The sequence below is a fragment of the Brienomyrus brachyistius genome, chromosome 4 (genome assembly GCF_023856365.1).
Source record: "Brienomyrus brachyistius isolate T26 chromosome 4, BBRACH_0.4, whole genome shotgun sequence".
Classification (NCBI taxonomy): Eukaryota; Metazoa; Chordata; class Actinopteri; order Osteoglossiformes; family Mormyridae; genus Brienomyrus; species Brienomyrus brachyistius.
In genome coordinates, this window is record NC_064536.1 from 29,263,692 (window position 1) to 29,283,744 (window position 20,053).

A 20,053-nucleotide genomic window follows, 5' to 3' on the forward strand; every position below is an offset into this window, starting at 1 on the left:
AAGCTCAGGTCTCTTTGGGGGAGGAGGGACATGGCTCAGAGAAGGATGCATGCCCCCCCAAAAAAAAGGATGAGGCCAGTTAATTATGCAAAAAAGTGATGTGTCTAAACAGATCTTTAGAATTTCCTTCCCTGACAGGCCAACAGATTGGTCAGATTAAATCTCGCAGATGCCCCATAGTGATACATGTTTAATAAATTGGAATGTGTTGCAGGAAGTAACCCCCTCCCTGCCACTTCTCTGGTCTGGGGAGGGGGGGCGTCATGTTCAATTTGAGGTGGTCTCTCCAGCTTCTAATCCGGCCCCTTTCTCGAGCGTAATTTGTCCAATTAGTGGCTAATTGTCTGTCCTCTTTCTGCTGATGGAATCCCCGCAGAAAACAGCGACGTTTCCCTCGGCGAGGCAGGGACGCAACGCACTCCATCATTTAACAGAAACAATGACTGAGCTAATGGAGTGATAATGAGACGAGATGGCGAGTCGGTGAGCTTCCGAGAAACGGGCACTGACACCCGGCTTCAGCCGCTTCTCCTGGCACCATCTGCTGAGGGACGGAGGGTGGAGTGCCTCTCCGCCTGTTTGGTTCACCGTATCTGCCCGCTTTTGGGATTATTGTCCAGGGTGGAGTTAAGCCATAGCTTGAAGATATTAATGAATAGAAAAAGATAAGTAATGATGATGTGTGCAGATGTGGACAGTGACAAAGATTAGCCCATCAATCCATCATCCATCCATCATCTATCCATCCATCATCCATCCATCATCTATTTATCATCCATCCATCCATCAATCTATCATCTATTTATCATCCATCCATCCATCATCTATTTATCATCCATCCACCCATCATCTATTTATCATCCATCTGTCCATCATCTTGCGCAGAACAGATAGATAGAAAGATAATGGAAGGACACATAGATAGATAGATAGATAGATAGATAGATAGATAGATAGATAGATAGATAGATAGATAGATAGATAGATAGATAGATAGATAGATAGATAGATTGATGCATAGATAGTGCTTACATCATGTCACCTTTTCCTGGTGGAGCATCCTTTGGACTCCTCCTGTTTGTTTAAACTCCGGCCTCATGCACTTCCTCCCACCCAAACCTCCCGATTGTCTCAGCCTGTATGAGTTCTCCATAACAAACGAGAAATCTGATGCCACCAGCAAGCACTTCGGTGGGTGAAAAACATCGAGCTGTCTCGCCTCCTGTGGAGTCAGCGCCCCGCTAATGCTCACGAACGCCGAGCGGGGCGCCCCGCAAACGCCCGCCCTCCACATCCTGCGGCAGCTACATCTGAAAAAACCCCTAAAATAAAATCAAAGGTGCTTCATGCTCTCCTGTAGCTCTACATCTGAGGAGCTGCTCTTCCTGTGGACATGTTCCGGAGGCTGGAGGACGTCGGCGTGTCACGGAGACGGGAGAGCGACGAGACAAGAACTGCTTAAAAAAAATAAAAAAATAGATTAAGATATACTCAGTTACACCTGATACTTGCAAACAAAATTCTGTGGTAAACTGAATGCCTAGTAGGATGAAATGGTGAAAAGAATCACAAGAGGCAGCATAGCAGAGCAAGACAGTTCCGGGAATGAACAGAGGAGGCACTGTGTTGCCGAGGACGTCGCTTGGGTGAAGTCGACATAGTCATGAGAGAACCCAGTTCAGTGATGGATGTTTGATTGGGCGTGAAAACCTGCTCTTATTTGCCTTTCCATCTACAGCCGGTGTTTCACGGAGACTGTATCCATTCTAGCGCCTTTTAATTGCCGTGGTTAAGCCCTTGTCTGAAGCAGACAATGGCTGCAGGCTCTGGTGAGCAGCTGACGGTGGGGGCCGGGGGTGGGGGGGCGAGTGGGTTCATTCCAGCCAAATCCAGGCCTGCCAAGCATGAACGGTTAAGGAGAAAGTCTCCCTCTGTCCAGTACGCAGACTGACTCTGCTCACCATGGATGGCTGTATTCCAATTTGTTGATGGGCTCTTACAGTCATGGCCGAAATTATTGGCACCCCCTAGAATTTTTCCAGAAAATGTACCATTTCTCCCAGAAAATTGTTGCAATTACAAATGTTTTCCTATAGATATGTTTATTTCCTTTATGTGCATTGGAACAACACAAAAAAAGAGAAAACAGCCAAATTTGACATCATTTCACACATAACTCAAAAACTGGGCCGGACAAAATTATTGGCAGCCTCAACTTAATATTTGTTTGCACGCCCATTGGAAAAAATAACTGAAACCAATCACTTCCTATAACCATTAACAAGCTTGTTGCACCTCTCAAATGGAATTTTCAACCACTCTTCTTTTGAAAATTGCTCTAGGTCTCTCAGATTTGAGGGGTGCCTTCTCCCAACAGCAACTCCATAAATGTTCAGTCGGATTTAGATCCGGACTCATTGCTGGCCACTTCAGAACTCTCCAGCGCTTTGTCTTCAACCATTTCTGGGTGCTTTTAGAGGTATGTATGGGGTCATTGTCCTGCTGGAACACCCATGACTGTCATGATGTCAGCTTTCTGACACGGGCCCTACATTGCACCCCAAAATCATCTGATAGTCTTCAGATTTCATGATGCCTTGCACACAGTCAAGGCATCCAGTGTGCAGAGGTAGCAAAACATCCCCAAATCATCTTAGAACCTCCACCATATTCGACTGTAGGTACTGTGTTCGTTTCTTCATAGGCCTCATTCCATTTTCTGTAAACAGTAGAATGATGAGCTTTACCAAAAAGCACTACCTTGGTCTCACCTGTCCACAAGACGTTCTCCCAGAAGGATTTTTGCTTCCTCATTTTTACAATCTCCAGTCTGGCTTTTTTACGTTTCTGTGTCATCAATGGGGTCCTCCTGGGTCTTTTACCAATTTTTCTCTTCCGTCCACGTTCAGAGAGATTAGCTACAGTGCTCTGTGTTGTAAACTTCTTGATTATGTTGTGCACAGTGGACAAAAGAACATGAAGATCTCTTGTAGCCCTGAGATTGTGGATATTTTTCCACAATTTTTGTTCTCAAGTCCTCAGACAATTCTCTGCTCTTCTCTCTGTTCTCCATGCTTAGTGTGGCACACAGACACACAACAGAAAGGTTGAGACAACTTTTCTCCATTTTAGCTGGGTTCAGGTATGACTGCTATATTGCCAGCACCGGTTTCTTGCCACTTGTTCAAACGAGCATCATATGCTTGAAATAAAACGATTTACCCACAATTTTGAACAGATACCAATAATATTGTCCTGCCCATTTTTGGAGCTCTGTGTGGTATGATGTCAAATTTTCCTTTTTTCTCTGCTTGTTTTTTTGTTGATCCAATTCGCTTAAAAGAAATAAACATATGTATAGCAAAACATTTGTAATTGCAAAATTTTTCTGTGAGACAGGGTGCATTTTCTTGAAAAATTCCATGGGTGCAAATAATTTCAGCCAATATTGTATGATAATTTTGCATCCCCACTTCCTGGATTGAGCAGCATGATAGGGTGTCTCATTCCTCTTAAAGTCAGAGAATCATTGCTATAATTGCTTTAATCGGGGTTGATATTACTTAATCTGACCACCTCTCTCCCCTCACATAAAAGATGATTGTTTCATTGGAAAACGTTCGACCCCCCCCCCCCCCCCCCGCCCAATCAAGATTTATGCTATAACTCAAGTCCATAGTCAAGACTTTGTTCTGGAACCAGGAACTTCTGTCGCATTTCCACCACAGCAATTCGGCACAATTGCAGTTCCTCTGAGGCAGTTACATAACCTGATTGTAGTCGCTACTCTGAAGTACAGTAGTTACTTAGAGTTGAGGCTTACAGTGATAGACTGATTGGTCAAGCTGATTGGTTAACCACAAGCACCAGTGCTAAGCCAGTTTTATGGAAATGTTGGGAAAAGAGCTAAAGGGGGCAAAAAATGAGCAGTTGGAATTACTTTTGTACCGGAATTACATTAAATGCATTAATGAATACCTTTTTGCTTGCGTGTCCATGCATCAGAAAATCGATAACCGATATATACTTTTCTGTAATATCGCTGATGTCGCAGTGAAACTTGCCAGTACTTTTGTGTCCCCTAATAACTAATAAATAATTAACACTTAAATTTACTTCTTTATCCTCCATTGTTTTGGGGTGACGGTGCAGTTTCGTGTGAGATTACATGCTTAAGTAGCATAAAGGTTACAGTTCCTGTTGCACGGTGGGAAGGCGACACATGAAAGTGACCAGGAGTGGAGACGACCAGGAACTCAGAACCAGGAAGTAGGTCACTGGCCTTCAGTAGGAAGCGTCTCTCGCTTAATCCCCCTAAGGGAGCCTCTGTCTATGCGGTATATAAGTAAGGTTTTTGGTCCAAAGTCAGGGCTTCAGAGGAGAAGTCGGGCCCCGCTGGTCATATTTCAAAGTTTATGAATTAGATACCGAAGCGCGGAGGTTTACTACATATGAGACAGGACAGATATCCACACAGATGCAGTTAAATGAGATATATTGCTTCCCTGAAGCTGTAACGGGAGGTGTGGCCAGATTCGTGTGAGACCGGCGTGGGCATCAGGGAAAAGCTCAGAGCCTGTGACAGGTGTGGCCTTAGGGTTGTAGGCGCTTTGTACAAAAGTATGACAAAGGGAAGTCCCCCCCAATGGGGGGGGGGGCAAGTGGTTTCAAGAAGGCACGACAAGATAAAAGACAGAGCGGCATTTGGTTTAAGTTCAGCGTGCAGAAAATCCTGCCTCTCTGCATCTCTCTCCACTTTCCACCTCCATCGGTATTTTAATGCTGTTCTCTCTTTCTCGCTTGCTGTCTCGTCCTCTGTCATTCTACTCCCCTCTCTTGTTCTTCCACTTGCTTTACTCCCACTTCTCTACCTTCTCCTGCTTCATGTGTGGCCACCCGTCACGTCTGATTCCCACGCCGGAGCACGCAAACATGCGTCGCTGTCTTTCCGAAGCCGTACCCTGTTTTTGCCCTATGGAAGGCAGCTGTCGCTCACATAACCGGCGGCGGCAGCGAGAACGTACCGGAATGAACGAAAATGGCGCAGCGCACAAGCCCCTTTAAAATCACAGTGAATCACATTGACGTTCGGCCTACTATAGAATGTTTTAAGCAAGTGTAACATAAGCATAACGATTCATGCGTTAAAAACCTCAATTGCTGATTTCAATTTCTGGCTACTGAGATCAGAACTGATTGATTCCAGAAACGATTAAATTGTGAACACATGAGAATATTGCAAAAACAGAGATTACAGGATGCCCAGTGATAAAATTTCACTTTTGGTCATGTTCTTAAATCCATTTTCTTTTTATTTCTTTTTATCTTTTTGCTGTTGTTATTCAGAAATCGCTAGTACATGTTGATGTACCTGGCCAATCAAGTGGATTCATTGCATAGTACTTCTACTATGCTGGAGGAAATTGTTTGTAACTGGAAGTTGAACAGTACACAGCTACTGTACATATAAGAAGACAAACAGAAAATGCACAGTAACACATACGGCAATTCCCTTTTAAATATGTGTTTTTATTTCACGTGGAGATGGTAATGAGTTAATAGGTGAACACAAATACAAGTACAGTATTCTGGTAAGAAATATACAAATTTAGCTGGTAAAATATTGCATGAAAGTATATAAACAGACAGATATTGATGACAATAGGCAATATTGACAACTCTGCTTTGAGTGATGCAACACTTGCACAGATTGATGGCCTGCGGAAGGAATGATTTCCTGAGGTGTTCAGTGGAGAATTTTATGTTAATTTGTTGTTGAACGTGTTCTCCTGTCCAACCTGAACACTGTGAAATGGGTTGCCAGGTGGTGAAGTGGCTTCCTATTGTAAATACATAAACAAATCATTATATTCTTTGTTTATTTGGTTGTTACGGATCCATAGATGAATCATTTGATTGTTTGTTTGTTTCCTTGTTTGGGTGTTTGTAGAATCATGGCTGAAGAGACAAACAAATCTTCTGTTTGTTTCTTGTTTACAGCTTCACTCCAACTCGGACAAAGGTGACGGCTCCGTCCGCTACATTCTTAGCGGCGAAGGGGCGGGCACGATCTTCATCATTGATGAAATTACAGGCGACATCCATGCCACCAAGAGCCTGGACCGCGAGCGCAAGACGCACTATGTGCTACATGCGCAGGCCATTGACCGCTACACGGACAAGCCACTTGAACCCGAGTCCGAGTTCATCATCAAAGTGCAGGACATCAACGACAATGCGCCCAAATTCCCCGATGGGCCTTTTGTGGCCGCTGTGCCTGAGATGTCCGAAGTCGGTGAGTATGAGTGTGATACTGTGGAAATACCGTGCTGCTTTCATCAGCAGGATAAAGATAAACAAATCCTGTGATTGGTTCACTGGTACACCCTATGTGTTTACCATCCCGGGCAGGCAAGCATGACCTGCGTGCCAGATGGATGTGGGTTTATAACCCTGAATGATCCACCCTCTGCTCCATTCTGGCTCCTAACTCACTTTAAGACAATTAAGATTGAATCTCCTGTAATGACCAGGGGGATCCAGGATGCTTTCTCTTTTGAACACTTAGCCAAAATGAATTCCAGGAATTAACACTTTACTAATTTAATTACTTTTATTACTTTTTTCGGTAATGAAACCATTTGTAGATGGCTGTTGTGGGCATGGCTGGCAGGCCTACTGTGTCATAGAGTGTGACCTGCGTGACCTGCGTAGCATCTTACCTCCACATGCGTCTCAGTCCCTGTCAGCCCTGATAATCAACCATCCATCCATCCATCCATTCATTTTCCAAACGGCTTATCCTACTGGGTCGCGGGGGGTCCGGAGCCTATCCCGGAAGCAATCGGCACGAGGCAGGGAACAACCTAGGATGGGGGGCCAGCCCATCGCAGGGCACTCTCACACACCAGTCACTCACACTGATAATCAACCATCTCAGAGAAAATGATTGCTTGCTTTTTGCATCAAACATTTCCCCCAATCCGATACTTTACCATTGATTTTCTTTGAGCTCATCATTAGCATTTGTTTGGTTATTTTCATTTCCTTTAATGTAAAGGCCTTCACTTTCCCATGCAGGTTGTAACCCGTTTGCACCAGATGGATGGATGGATGGATGGATGTTCACAGACATCTTGTTCACAAAATAAAAATGCATTTTTTAAAAAATAAACGAGTCACAGAAACATAAATTTTTGTTAAAGGCCCCTTGTATGTTTGCCAAAGCTTTTGCAGACTTTTCGGGGCCCTCAATTGCTACAGGGACTGTCTGACCATATTTTCAATTGCTTTGGATAAAAGGATCTGCTACATAAACCAATTGCAGCTGTATTCCATTAAAGGATGGGATGAAGTGTTACATCATCACAAGTGTGTCCACGTTACACTCAACTGCATCGCCGCAGTGGTTGGAGAGACACAGACACGCCGGCCTTTTGATTCTCCTCTTTACTTTATTTCTGCTCTTTCCTGTCACATGATCAGATGGAGCATTTTTATTGGCTGCGAGGTTGAATCCTACAGGCGCACACAGTCCTTGTATTCATAACTTTATGGAGATTTTTTATGACAATTTTGAGACATTTAGCCCCCACAATTTGTTATCCCCCCATCACACACACACACCTGTTAGACCTGAAACAACCCAAAATATGTCTGGATCACTTTTGAAATTATACTGTCTTTTACCTTACATTCACAGACATAAACTGTTTCCTTAGGGGTAATTCTCCAAAGCCAATACATGAAATATAATGTATGATGCTTTCGACATTCATTCTGATAAAACAAAAACCTCTGTATTAATGTCCTGTTATGTTACGCTTGTAACATCATTTAGTCGACGGGCAGGCAGGTATTTCAAAATATCTTTATTTGCAGACGTCTTAATTACATATTCATTTATTTCCTCGCTAATTACGCATCTAAACGTAAATGAGACAGCTCACGTTTTGCACGCCACGCGGATTAATACCCAGGGTGAGGTTATTCCTGAACATTTTGTGTCAAAAAAGAAAAACAGAAAGAGCAAGAGACCGAAACAGTGAAACCTCTTAATAAAAAAATTACAAATATTCTCAGAAACACACACTTCCCCATTCATTTATTCCAGCAGATTGTGAGCGAAGTGCTGTTCTCCAGGGAATCGACCCTATTGGCCGAGGTTCCCAATGCGCTGCCTGTTGACCGCCATTAACATAGACATTTGAGCATTATCTCTGACATTGTGGTCAGTCCCCCCCCTCCACTCTACCAGCTGAGTGTCTGATCTCACTTGTCTGCTGTACTGTTACCATTGTGTTCCCACTTGCGGTTCCATGTGGATGCCATTACCCATAATCCCTGTTGGGGACGCATTCATGTGCACAGGCTATCCCAGGCCGTCGCTTAGGGCCCCGGCAAACATCAGGGGCCCCAACAAACGTCAGCGGCATTGACTCAGGATAAATGGAAGGGTCAATCTTGTCATTCATTGCCCAATCGACCCCCCCCCCCTCCATTCATCAAGCTTTATAATGCTCTCTTGTTTCTTTTGGGGAGCCCCCTAGCTCTTGGGAAGCCCCCCACCCATGTCAGCCGAATGGCCCCCTGAGAAGTGAATCCACCCTTGCGGGGATTGCCCCCCAAGGCATGGTCTCAGTCACACTGACGTCTCGGAGTCACCCTCCAGGGTATGAGTTTGCGTGTGTGTGCTCTGGGACGGGCTGGCCTCCTGTTTAGGATGTCCTCTTCTTTTTGAGATGGGGTTCTGTCTCCCTATGGTAGCTGATGGATGGATGGATGGATGGATGGATGGATGGATGGATGGATGGATGGATATAGATCCCCCAGCCTTTCTGGCTGCTTCCAGAGTGACAGACTCGGACAGCAGCATTCTCCATCGTAAGATGACGGCCCAGAGGCCTGTAACCCCCGACCCCCCAGCTGCCCTGCCTGCCCTCGTGTCTGAGCCCTTCCCTGCTCTCTGCTCTGCACCCCACCTCATATGTTCCACCCCAGCCGTGAAGTTTAAGTATTTGTTAACAAATAATGAGGTAGCGACTCTCAGACCATTTTCACCCACAGGGGTCACACTGAAAAAAATAAAAAGTCAATTTACCCAGTGAAATGAAACCTGCCTCACAGCCCACCGCCCTCCCTGCCCCCACCGGGGCCGGCTCTGCACTCGGACACTGTAGATCTCCACCAAGAGATGTTGGCTTGTCCCTCCTGGTGTCTCGTGGTCCATGGTGATTTGTTCCCTTTTCCGACGTTCTGTAAAAGTCGTCCAATGAGGTCTTGTTACACATTTATTCCTTCTCTGGTCCTGATAACAGACTGCACACAGGTGTCACCATGGCAATGAGAGACAGGATGTCAAACAAACATGGACCATGCCCTGGCTTAGCCACAGATAATTAGTAAAGTTTTACCTTGCCAGCGACCAGTCCACTTGTTGTTATTTTCATCGGTTAGTATTATGGGATGCCTCAGAATCCTGTTCACACTGTGTGTTATTTATACAGCTGTTATCTACGGGAAGAAGCGTCGGCTGGGGGACTCGAACACCTAAAGCCTGCTAGCGTTAGCGGCTGAGTAGGTGGGGAGTCACATGGGTTTTCTTCAGGCGCCGCATGCCTGCACGAGCGCTTCCAAAAGGACGCGGGAAGCGAGAGCAAGGTTGGAGAGTCGTTGTTTCCCAGCCCCGGAGTCTGAGTAGCGACAGTCTCGGCAGAAGGCCAAAGCAAAGGCAGACAGCCAGGAAATAACATGGCGGTAATAGCAAAGCAGTTAGCTATTAGCACCTTAGGCGTGTGCGGGGGCCGGATCTGCCTTTTCAGCTGCTCTTGGCAAAGCTTTACTTGGAATTGCCCCCCCACCTTGAAAACAAATGATCATTTCCCATATTTTGCCTATAGCTATGGCCAGCCATGTTTATGGATATGGGTTTTTTTAGATTTAATTATAAATTATATATATATATTTGAATATGTTTTTTCCATGACTTGGTCTGAGTGGCAGCTGCCTAGTTTGCCTATCTCTGGATCCAGCCCTGAACCTCTGATAGAAACAGTCTGGACTCAAGTTTTTACAATCTGTGTCATATTATTGCATCCAAGCTCACTGTGGCCTGCACTGCATTATGGGAAAATGGATGTATGGAATTGTGATTTATTATTATATCGATGTTGATAATATTTAATTCCCAGTTGCTGATTCTCACGTAATTCTTTTCGATGTGTATTTGGTTTATAAGAAATGTTTATGAACAATGAACAGAAGATAAAGACAATAGTAAATGACGGTATAAATAGGGAATGATGGTATTCTGCAGCCCTAATGGCAACATGGAGCAGGGAGCTGGATGTTTATGTGAATGATTCTCTTTCACTTTCTCTCTGACTGGATTGCACACTTTATTTCACACTGGGTGAGCATTTCTGCAAGACGTATTGTTAGAGGTATATTTTTGGAAGTGCTTTTATCAGACAGTTTCATTCGTCGCTCCGCTGAGATAATGTTACCCACGTCTGAAAGGCCTAAACAGATTACCTCATTGTTTCTACTTACATGCAATCCATTACTCCTTGTCTTCTGTGTTTCCCGCAGTGTAACATGATTGGTCAGCCTCAGTCTCAAGCTACGGTAGGCATCCAATCAGGCACTCGCCTCGATGGTTGGCCAAGGTGTTTCCCATGAAGTGGAGAAACTGGACTGAGATTCCTTGCAGTATTCCCAGCTAAATCATAGGACAATCTTAGATTAACCCAGCTAGTCATGAGTTTGGATTTGTATGCAGGGACATGTACAGGGCCGGGGACAATAACCCCAGCTGAAATCTGATTGGTCTTCGGAGTGCCCCCTCTCCAAACATATCATCGGTTAATGGCGGCCCCTCTGAATGAATTATGGCCCCTGTGAGTAGCACAGTTTATACATTTGTTTTCAGAAGTTGGTTCAGACTGTGGATTATTGGGTGGGCCTGGTCCATCTGCTGTCCAATAACGATGTGCCAAGTCTCATTTGGCTACGTCTAGGACAGCCAATAGAAGCACAGAATCTAGTCACACGAAGTCAGTTATTTATGTGTGTTTTATTTGTTCCCAAAATTGGGTCAAGTTGTGCTGAGATTAAATAACTGGCAGCAGCATGAGGTCTGTCCTGTTCTGCTCTGCCTGTTCTGTCCTGTTCTGCTCTGCCTGTTCTGTCCTGTCCTGCTCTGCAAAATGCATGCAGCAAATGTATCTTGCTGGACAAAGGTGCACTGCGCCGCTGCTGTGATTTTTACTGCAACGTCCCTCTAGTGCTGAGAGATAAGTGGTGCTGTTTTAGTATTGACCTTAATGGTCACTACAAAAGGAGGGGGGGGTCTGACATAACTTTTTGAGTGTGGCTCCAAGATCATCCATCCCCTCTCTGTGGGGGCAGAGTCTGTTGACTGGCATATCTTTTGGCATTACATTCGGTCCTTGGAATGATCCGGGGGCCTGGTGCCCAAGGCCACACCCTGATGTCAGCCTGCCGCAGCCAAACTCCACTGCTGCTCATTCTAACCAGTACATTAACACTGTCAGGTGTACAGTAAGTCACACAAAGGCTGTGAAAATGTTACTCTGCAGGACATTGAGATAAATACAAATCAAAACACCTAGAAATTAAGATGCTTCAGCAAAACAGTAAAGTGCAAGTACCATTATGATGGTGCACATTTATGACAATAAATATGGAAACACAAGTGCACTGCAAACATAACGTGCACTGCAAACATAGAGTGCAGTGCAAACACAAGTGCACTGCAAACATATAGCGCAGTGCAGACGTAATGCCATGGCTATAAGTATCCCAAAGGTGTGGATAAGTAACAGTGCCACAGTCATAAAAGTGTGTATATAAATGACCAGGTTGCTGTGCAAAGTCTTCAGATGCAACATTGTCCATGGTGCGTGTGGACGTGCAAACTCAGTACATAATTGGTTGGAGGTTGTAATCTCCCCACTACATCATCCAGTTGGACCCTGCTCCTGTTGCTTTGCTTCCCCCCATCACAGTGACCCCCCCCCCCTCCCCTACCTGCATATGTAAAGCACAGTGCCCGTCTGGTCTGAAGCCAGACACTGAGGTGTTAATTGTTTTTCACAAGGCGAATCAGCTCTGTCCTGTTGGTCCCGGTCCTCCTGCCACCAGCGGTTTGTTTTCACGCCCATATTGCTGAAATAAAGACAGCCCAGCTCCCTGGATAATCCTGTCTGAGCTGGCCAATTTCAGATCCCGGGATTGTATTAACCGAGAAGAGGTACTGGCCATAAGCCAATGGGAGAGACTGGGAATTGGGGCCGGTGGGCGTGGGCGTTCCGCAACCCCACGGGGGTCAGCCGTGGGATCATAGTTGTGACCCTGATACGTGGCTTTGAAATCATCTATCCATCCATCCATCCATCCATCCTCATTAATCCAGGGGTCACTGGGACACTGGAACGTAACCCAAGAGACGTGAATTAGCCTGAGCATGCCCGGACCAGATATCTCAGGGTTTTAACATTATCTACTCATCCATCCATCCATATGTCCAACTGCTGGACGGTTTCTGTGACATCACAAAGGGTTCCCTCCTGAACACAATCGAGGAGCATGACGTTCGCCTGCTTGTATTATCCTGTAATCAGTGACAGCCCCACCCCCAGTGTGCCATATGTTAATACAGACATTTGCATGTTGTGGGACTCTTCAGTTTGACCCAGACCCAATGTACACAACAATTGATACATTATTTATAATTATTTGTGCAATTCTCCAAAAGAGGGGCCTAAACCTTTCTCTTTGTGCCACGGTGTTGGTGTAACCGGCCCAGGTGTTCGATGACATGATCACAGCACCGTGGGTCACTGCTAAACCCGTTTCCTATGAAGTACGAGTGGTATTTAACAGAGAAGCCGCTTATAAATACCGTTTATGATTATCGTGAAGCAGCTGGAGGAAGTACAGTGTCACTCCTTGCTCTACTGAGGTCTGTCTTCAATCTCGCAGTAAGGAGCCATCCTCCGTCTCGGAGTCAGACCCCTGGTCTTGTGTGCGAAGCAAGGAGTTGATCGCAGGACCCGCATGTCATAATTTCTTTCATTAATTTGCCCCGCCCACCCCCTATGTTTAATCTCTTCCTCTTAATCGCCCTAAGATCAATAGAGACAACACAAGCACGCGTGCAGAGGCACATGTGTGTATGTGTGTGACAAAGACACATCCTCAGGATTCATGTAGCGAGCTCAGCCACAGACACACAGTTGCACATCAGATACCCCCCCCCCATACAATAGTGTCGGCCTTCTTACGCCTAATGCATGTATTTCCTCCCGTGTTCCAGGTACTTCCGTGTTTCAGGTGACAGCGACGGACGCGGACGACCCCACCTACGGGAACAGCGCCCGGGTGGTCTACAGCATCCTGCAGGGACAGCCCTACTTCTCTGTGGACCCCAAAACGGGTGAGTCCACCTGTGTGTGGTCCGGGGGGGAGAAACGTTTGAGTCTAGCTGGGCGATACTGTCAGCCTCATATGGCAGGATGGCTTGTTGGTGTCTTTGCATTGTGCTGGCGCCGCTATCCTCTGTTTCAGTCATATGTCTTCTGTCAGCATAAGAGAGGCCATAAATCATAAAGAGGGGCCTTAGTTACCTTTAGCCAATTATGTTTTAATTTGGTGATTTACGGGGAAGGCGTGCACTCCACGGACCAATCAGCTCTAGTGCCTCTGTGACCCCGCCCTTGTACACACCCCTGATCTTACCTGCATAAATCAGGCCTGCTCTCTTGTGGATGCCTGTGGGATCCCTCTTTCACGTAACAGACATACATTTCTTCGAGAAAATAGTGAAAAACACCAGCATTCCACGCATCGCTGGCTAACTGCAGCGTTAATGGCCCTGGGGGTCCTTGCAGTGGTCAGTGCTGTGTTTTACCAGCTGCTTAGCAACTATTGAACTATAAAATTAAATCACTATTCCACATTAATTTGGAGGGTTGGGTGGGAACTGAATAGTGCCTTGATGTGAAAGCGCATATTGTTATTACTATTTGTATTAATATAGTGACACTATCGACTGATTGATTTATTTCTGTCCTGCAAGACATTTTCACGCACGTTCCGGACAAGCAGCAAATGACTTGATTTTCCCTTCTGTTGTTGAATATTTTTTTGTCGGTGCTCCGAAAAGCCACGCCTGAGCTCCGGGACCACAAGAATATGCAGACTGCATCTTTGTTAGAGAGCTCTCTAAGATTAAATTTGATTAAATTTTAATGGCACTGTCAGGGGGAGACTTTATTGTGTGTGGGAGAGAGAGAGTCTGTCGAGTTCTGGTTCATATTTTCCGTTATTCCGTATCTGTGATCTGGAGCGTAGATGAATCTTCGAGAGAAAATGTAAAGCTGTGTAAATTCAGCGTGCTCTACTTGGCAACGCAACGCTGTGAAGTTAAAAAGAGGTTTTGGCCAGAATAGAAGGATAGCACCTCGGCGATGAGCATTGCGTGTATCTCTTTAAATTCTGTGCTGGAACATATGTAAATTCCGGACCCGATAGCTTGGATTTCTGGTGGGGGCCGGAAAATCGATTGAGGTGGCAAACCACTTCGGGGTGTAAAGCGTGTTTTTCTGCATTAGAGCAGCATGCTTAAGCACCTAGGGGGCTTTGTGAGGGGGTGGGTTGTACGTGGGGGGGGGGGGGGGGGGTGGGAGAAGACAAGCGGTCAGTCTGGGCTTAATCTGATGTAGGATGAGAGTAATGGTTTGTGTGGTCCGTGAGGGGTCTAGGATGCTTGGTGCCTTGGGTGAAATCTGAGCCAACGGCTTCACCGTTGGCACCCCCCCCCGCCCCCCCCCCACACATGAGCAGTCAGGTTGGGGGAGGTGTGTATGGTGCTTCCTCAGAAGATGTCTTTCTGGGCAATTGCCCATGTAGCCCTTCTTATAATCCTCAGGGACCCTCTGAGGTGCAGCTGGGGGCCTTGAGTGTAGAAAGATGAGGCTCCTGTGCCTTAGGCGTGCAGGCAACTGCCGGATATGTGCACAGCACGCATGATGGGGGGGTTCACAGAGAAGACCGGCAGGCTGCAATTCCAGCAGCTGCTGCCTCTCCTGCTATGATTCCACCCCCTTTCTTTGCATAACAATGACCCGCTGGCTGCCCCCTGCAGGGTAAACACACACACGCACCCCCCCCCCGGCCCAATTACCACCTACAACGAGTCTAACCCACAGAGGAGGGGCCAGGCCTTGAATTGCAGGATTTGAAATGTTGCACCCAGTAGCGGGTTTATTGTTTTATGGGATCCCACTCAAAATGTCATTTTTCCCAACCACCCCCACAGTGTAGTCGTGGTTTTTGGCCAGCGGGAAGTACCCTAGGGAACGATATGCAAACACATGGTTTTAGTGGTGAAAAACACTGGCACCACTCAGGGGTGGATCTGCCCTTCTCTCAGTCATCCCTACAGCGCCATCTGCCTTTGGGGGTGCTAAACTAGGGCACCAAATGGGCTTCGATGGGGACTGTTTGCCCCATTTAATGATGTGTGTAATATTTTTCCAAGCCGGCAACGAGCTTTGACTGTTTCCTGGTGTTAGAAGCAGCAGTGTTTTCAGGACCCTCGGACCTCCAGAAGGTCTTACATGCTGGATGTTTGTCCAGGAGAGAGTCGTTCTGTTTATAGACCTTTTCCATCGCAAGATGTCTATCCTGACCCAGGAAAGGGGGGCGACGGACAGTTAAATGTTTGTAGAATGTTCCAAGGCTTTCCGGTCAAGCCCCCACACTGCAGATAGACCAGATTGTGCGATCGGGAAGGGCCCGAACTCCAGGAGGGGCCCGAATCTACGCCTCGTCATCTGGTAGTAAAGTACCACAGAGGTGTCATTTATCGACTCGGAAGCTATATTACACCAAAGGGATGGGGGGGGAGTAAACAAATAGCAGCAAAGACAACAGCGGATCTCGAAGGTCTACGTAAAGAAGGATGTAGTCGAGTTGAGGGATTTGGGCTATAAGATCTACAAAAGAAGATTACAAAGCACCACAAGAGCATGCCGCAAGCGTGCTGCAGAGACGCTGAAGGATATACCGGCGACTTCTTAGAATAACTTTACTCCTGGAGGCGATTCCGACTGGCGCCATCGAGGTTCCTACAAACCAAACTGCAAACCTGCGCAGTCATGGCCGTGTCTGTCTGCCGTGTGCTAAAATAGCTTCCTCGGGAGTGAGGAAAATTTCATCCGTTTCCTGAATCTGGTTGGGGAAAACGTGTTGATCCGTGCATTAACTTATTGAGGTTAAGCATACTTTGTTTTTTTCTATTATTTTTATTTAAAGCAACCTTTTGGGCGGTGGTTATAATGAACCCTTAGACAGCTACTTTTTCTCCACGCCAACAAGCAGAGGTTCAAGCTCCAGCAACCTCCATATTTAAGTAACTGATGCATCGGCGAGACCAGAATATAAATGCCATAATTATGCATAAAGTCTTTATTTATTTCATTTTTTTTCGCTCTGGGCTGTCTGTGCTGGACCAGTTACATTCCAGTGGAGGAGATTATTTATGAGTTGCATTTTTATAGTTGAGTGTCCTCTACGCCTTGTGATACAGGGACAGAAGGCTTTCACCGTTTTGAAAGAGACATGCAGGAAGTGCCGGAAAGGGCAGATTTAATGCAGCCTCGGGCTACTCTTAATATTCGAAGTGCGCGTCATTAGGGTTGTGTGCTGATTGATGCAGAGAGTCGTTTGGGCCAGGACGGATTTAAAGGTGCTGGTGGAGAGGGTTAGGGCATGACCATCTGCTACACGGGAACTTGAAACAATGGAAGAAGACATCTAATGGGAGTTTCAAGAGGGGGCTGCTTTTCTCCTTCACATTGTGTCCTAAGCTCAAACTGTCAAGTGGGGTTTCGTGCTCCTCCTTTGTAACAGATAGATAGATTGATTAGCCTGTGAATATTCCCTTCATCCCGTATCATGTAGGAAGCTTTTTAGCATCCTAGCAGGTCAGTAATATTTAAAGTGCTTAGAATAAACACAACGGACCCAGTCAGCACCGTTGGCGATGAACACAATGCTGATCTTTCTTCCGTCTCCCGTGCAGCAGTGCGGCAGTAAATTTACTAATGTCTGCTGGTTCCCGTGGCAGCCTAAATACCAGAGGCGTTTTCCAGTCCCTCACGGGCCACATGAGACGCTTTTATTCCCTGGGAGCCAGTCGGAGAGCATCTGGATATTTCTGAGACGCACGTTGGGTCTAGGAGAGGGAAGATGTACCCTTATAAACCCAAGGAAAAGAATATATGTTATGATGTGTAAAGGGGGACCAATTATATTGAGAACCATAGTGGGCGGTGCTTGTCATATATTCCGAGGTCCTGATTGGTCTAACCCTGAAGGATTAATGGTTTCTATTGGGTGACAGCAGGCAGTGACTGACAGCACATAGTAATCACTCCCACTGTGAGTTTTGAGAATTCAGTGCTACTCTGACTAGTTAAGATTCTCTCCCTGCATAAAGTTACACTTGCTTCTGTTTCTCGCGATAAAAGTTAGTGCGCTTAGCGGAGAAACTGGTTTATTAAGTTCCTTTTTCGATCGATAAACCGTATTTGCTGCAGAAAATAAGTCCAAGCCCGAGTCACCTCTCTTTCATTCTTTCCTAATCGTACCTGGGTTGATATCCACTTACAGATCGATTGTTTTCATTGCGCTGCACGCTCCGCTGACGTGCTCAAGTCCGTGTACCATCTCCGCTCACGTGTCACACAACCCATGTCTTTTCTTTCTACTATACTAGGCGAAGATCTTCCTGGTTTGCTGTAGACTGGATGTGTTAACCCAACTAAACATCCGTCGACTTAACGATTACTTTCGAATTTCAGTGAGTTAACCTCAATAAGTCATTAATCATAAATATGGAGCCATATTCCCCAGGTCTCTGCAAATGATCGCTGCACGTACAAGTGTACGATTAGACCATTTTATTGTCGGCTGGAATTTACTTATGCTTTGCTTAATGTCATTCTCCGTATGCCTTTATGGAGTAAGGAGGTAGTCCATTTGACATTATGATCATACTCAGTTCGCTCATTAATCCACCCTTGCAGTGAAGTGATCTCGAAAGCTATCTGCAGAGTGTTAAGGAGCATGCTGAGAAACGGCTTTAATTATTGGATGGAATCTGATATTTGCCGCTCTGACATGCGGCTGAATTTTGCAGGGGGGGAGAAAAATCCATCATTGGATTCTTTATTTTTTTCTTGGCTGGATCTGCTGAACAACCTCACAGCTGCCACCGCCACTCACAGTGACCTGTAGCCGGTATTATGATGGATTCACTAAAGTAAAGGATCCTGGGAATCTGGAGAGGTCAGGCCGCCATTCTCTGACAGTAGGTTGCGTTACATATTTAGCTATAGTGCAGCTTTTCAGAGTCGAATCTATATATCCTTTGCTGCAGCTGCCTTGTCAGCATCCCATAAATCCTGGCAGAACGTTTTCAATATTACTCTTGTGGTCATGGAGCCAAAAAAACTGCAGTCAGAGCTGTTCAGAGATCAGCGTTGTGACTGCGAAAAATGGTGAAATCCTGTGGATGTTATTGATTCATTGATTGATTAATTGAATCAGTTAAGTTCCATTACAGTTTATCCACTGAAAGGCAGAGCCTCAGTTAATCTTATGTGATTGCAAAAGTTGTTGTGTGGGCTGGTTACGCAGTGGCTACCAGACACCCCTGCGGTTTTGTGGTCAAATGGCTCGGCCTTCTCTCTAATCAGGAAATCGAACAGGGGGAGGTCAAAGGTCAGATGATCAGAGTGTTGTCTACGCCAAGCCTTCTACTGGAATCGAGAGTGTCTAATGGGATGTAATCCAGTTTGCCAAAGGAAGAACGTATTTATATTATTTTTACAAAAAGAGATGCCTTAAGCACATTAGTGGGCTCAGAAATCCCATAATATAATTCCCCAATCATCCTGTGGAGATTTAAGTAGTGTACGTGCATTTCGTACATGGGGAATTTTATTAGTGATGCACGCAATTCGGATTCAGTGGAATAAAGGCATGTAAAGGGCCATGTAAGAATGCAGAAGGAGTAATTCGTTTAATCTCTTCTTTCTCATTGTCCTCAACGAGAGATGTAGATGACTAATTAGCAGTTAGCATATACCGTTGATTTTATTTTGAGAAGATCCAGAACCGCAGACTCAAACAATCCATCTCCAAAATGAGCATCTGATTATGTTTGTTTTTGTTGAAATTAACTGATTATTAAAAGGAAGAAAGGAAACTCAGCACCGCACCCATTCCCCCCCCCGGCCGCCCCACCCTCGCTGTTCACGTGCATTAGGATTTTAATGTTTTTTTCTGCTGGCAGCAATGCTGTTCCTGAGCTTCCTAGTTTTAGTAATCGGTAGTAATAGCCTTGATTTGCGGGATTTGGCTGACTTTCCGGGCCATTTCCATGCAAATGGTTCCAGATAACCGGGAGATGTGACATGCTGCAGGGATGGTACCGGAAAGTTCTGCCCTCTGTAATGGGAGATGTGACACGCTGCAAGGATGCTATCGGAAAGTTCCCTGTAACCATGGTGAGGACTAGAGCCTTTTGACAAGAGCGGTAAACGATTTACAGCCTCTGTTAGGCACTACATAGCTGTACAATGCTCTCAGTTGGTGAGACGCAAAGGCGTTTTGACTCCCCCTTATGTTTTATGCTGGCCTTAGGGTGTGAGGATCCGGCAATGTTTTAAACGCATGTATGTTTTAATAGGCATATCAGCCCTTCCTGCTAGAAACTGGCAGCTCTCAAATTACATAAGACCCCATACATTTTCCAAACCGCTTATCCTACTGGGTCACGGGGGGTCCGGAGCCTATCCCGGAAGCAATAGGCACGAGGCAGGGAACAACCCAGGATGGGGGGCCAGCCCATCGCAGGGCACACTCACACACCATTCACTCACACATGCACACCTACGGGCAATTTAGCAAGTACAATTAGCCTCAGCATGTTTTTGGACTGTGGGGGGAAACCGGAGTA

At 45.8% G+C, this 20,053-nt stretch overlaps 1 protein-coding gene across 2 annotated transcripts in view; it reads left to right on the plus strand.

Moving 5' to 3' along the window:
* Window positions 1-20,053, plus strand: part of LOC125740811 (cadherin-18) — a 137,461-nt gene that overhangs the window by 92,591 nt on the left and 24,817 nt on the right. For both annotated transcript variants that reach the window (XM_049012468.1, XM_049012469.1), the window contains 2 exons: window positions 6,001-6,295; window positions 13,340-13,459. In XM_049012468.1, the coding sequence (XP_048868425.1) occupies window positions 6,001-6,295; window positions 13,340-13,459 (415 nt within the window). The remainder of the gene's footprint in view (window positions 1-6,000; window positions 6,296-13,339; window positions 13,460-20,053) is intronic.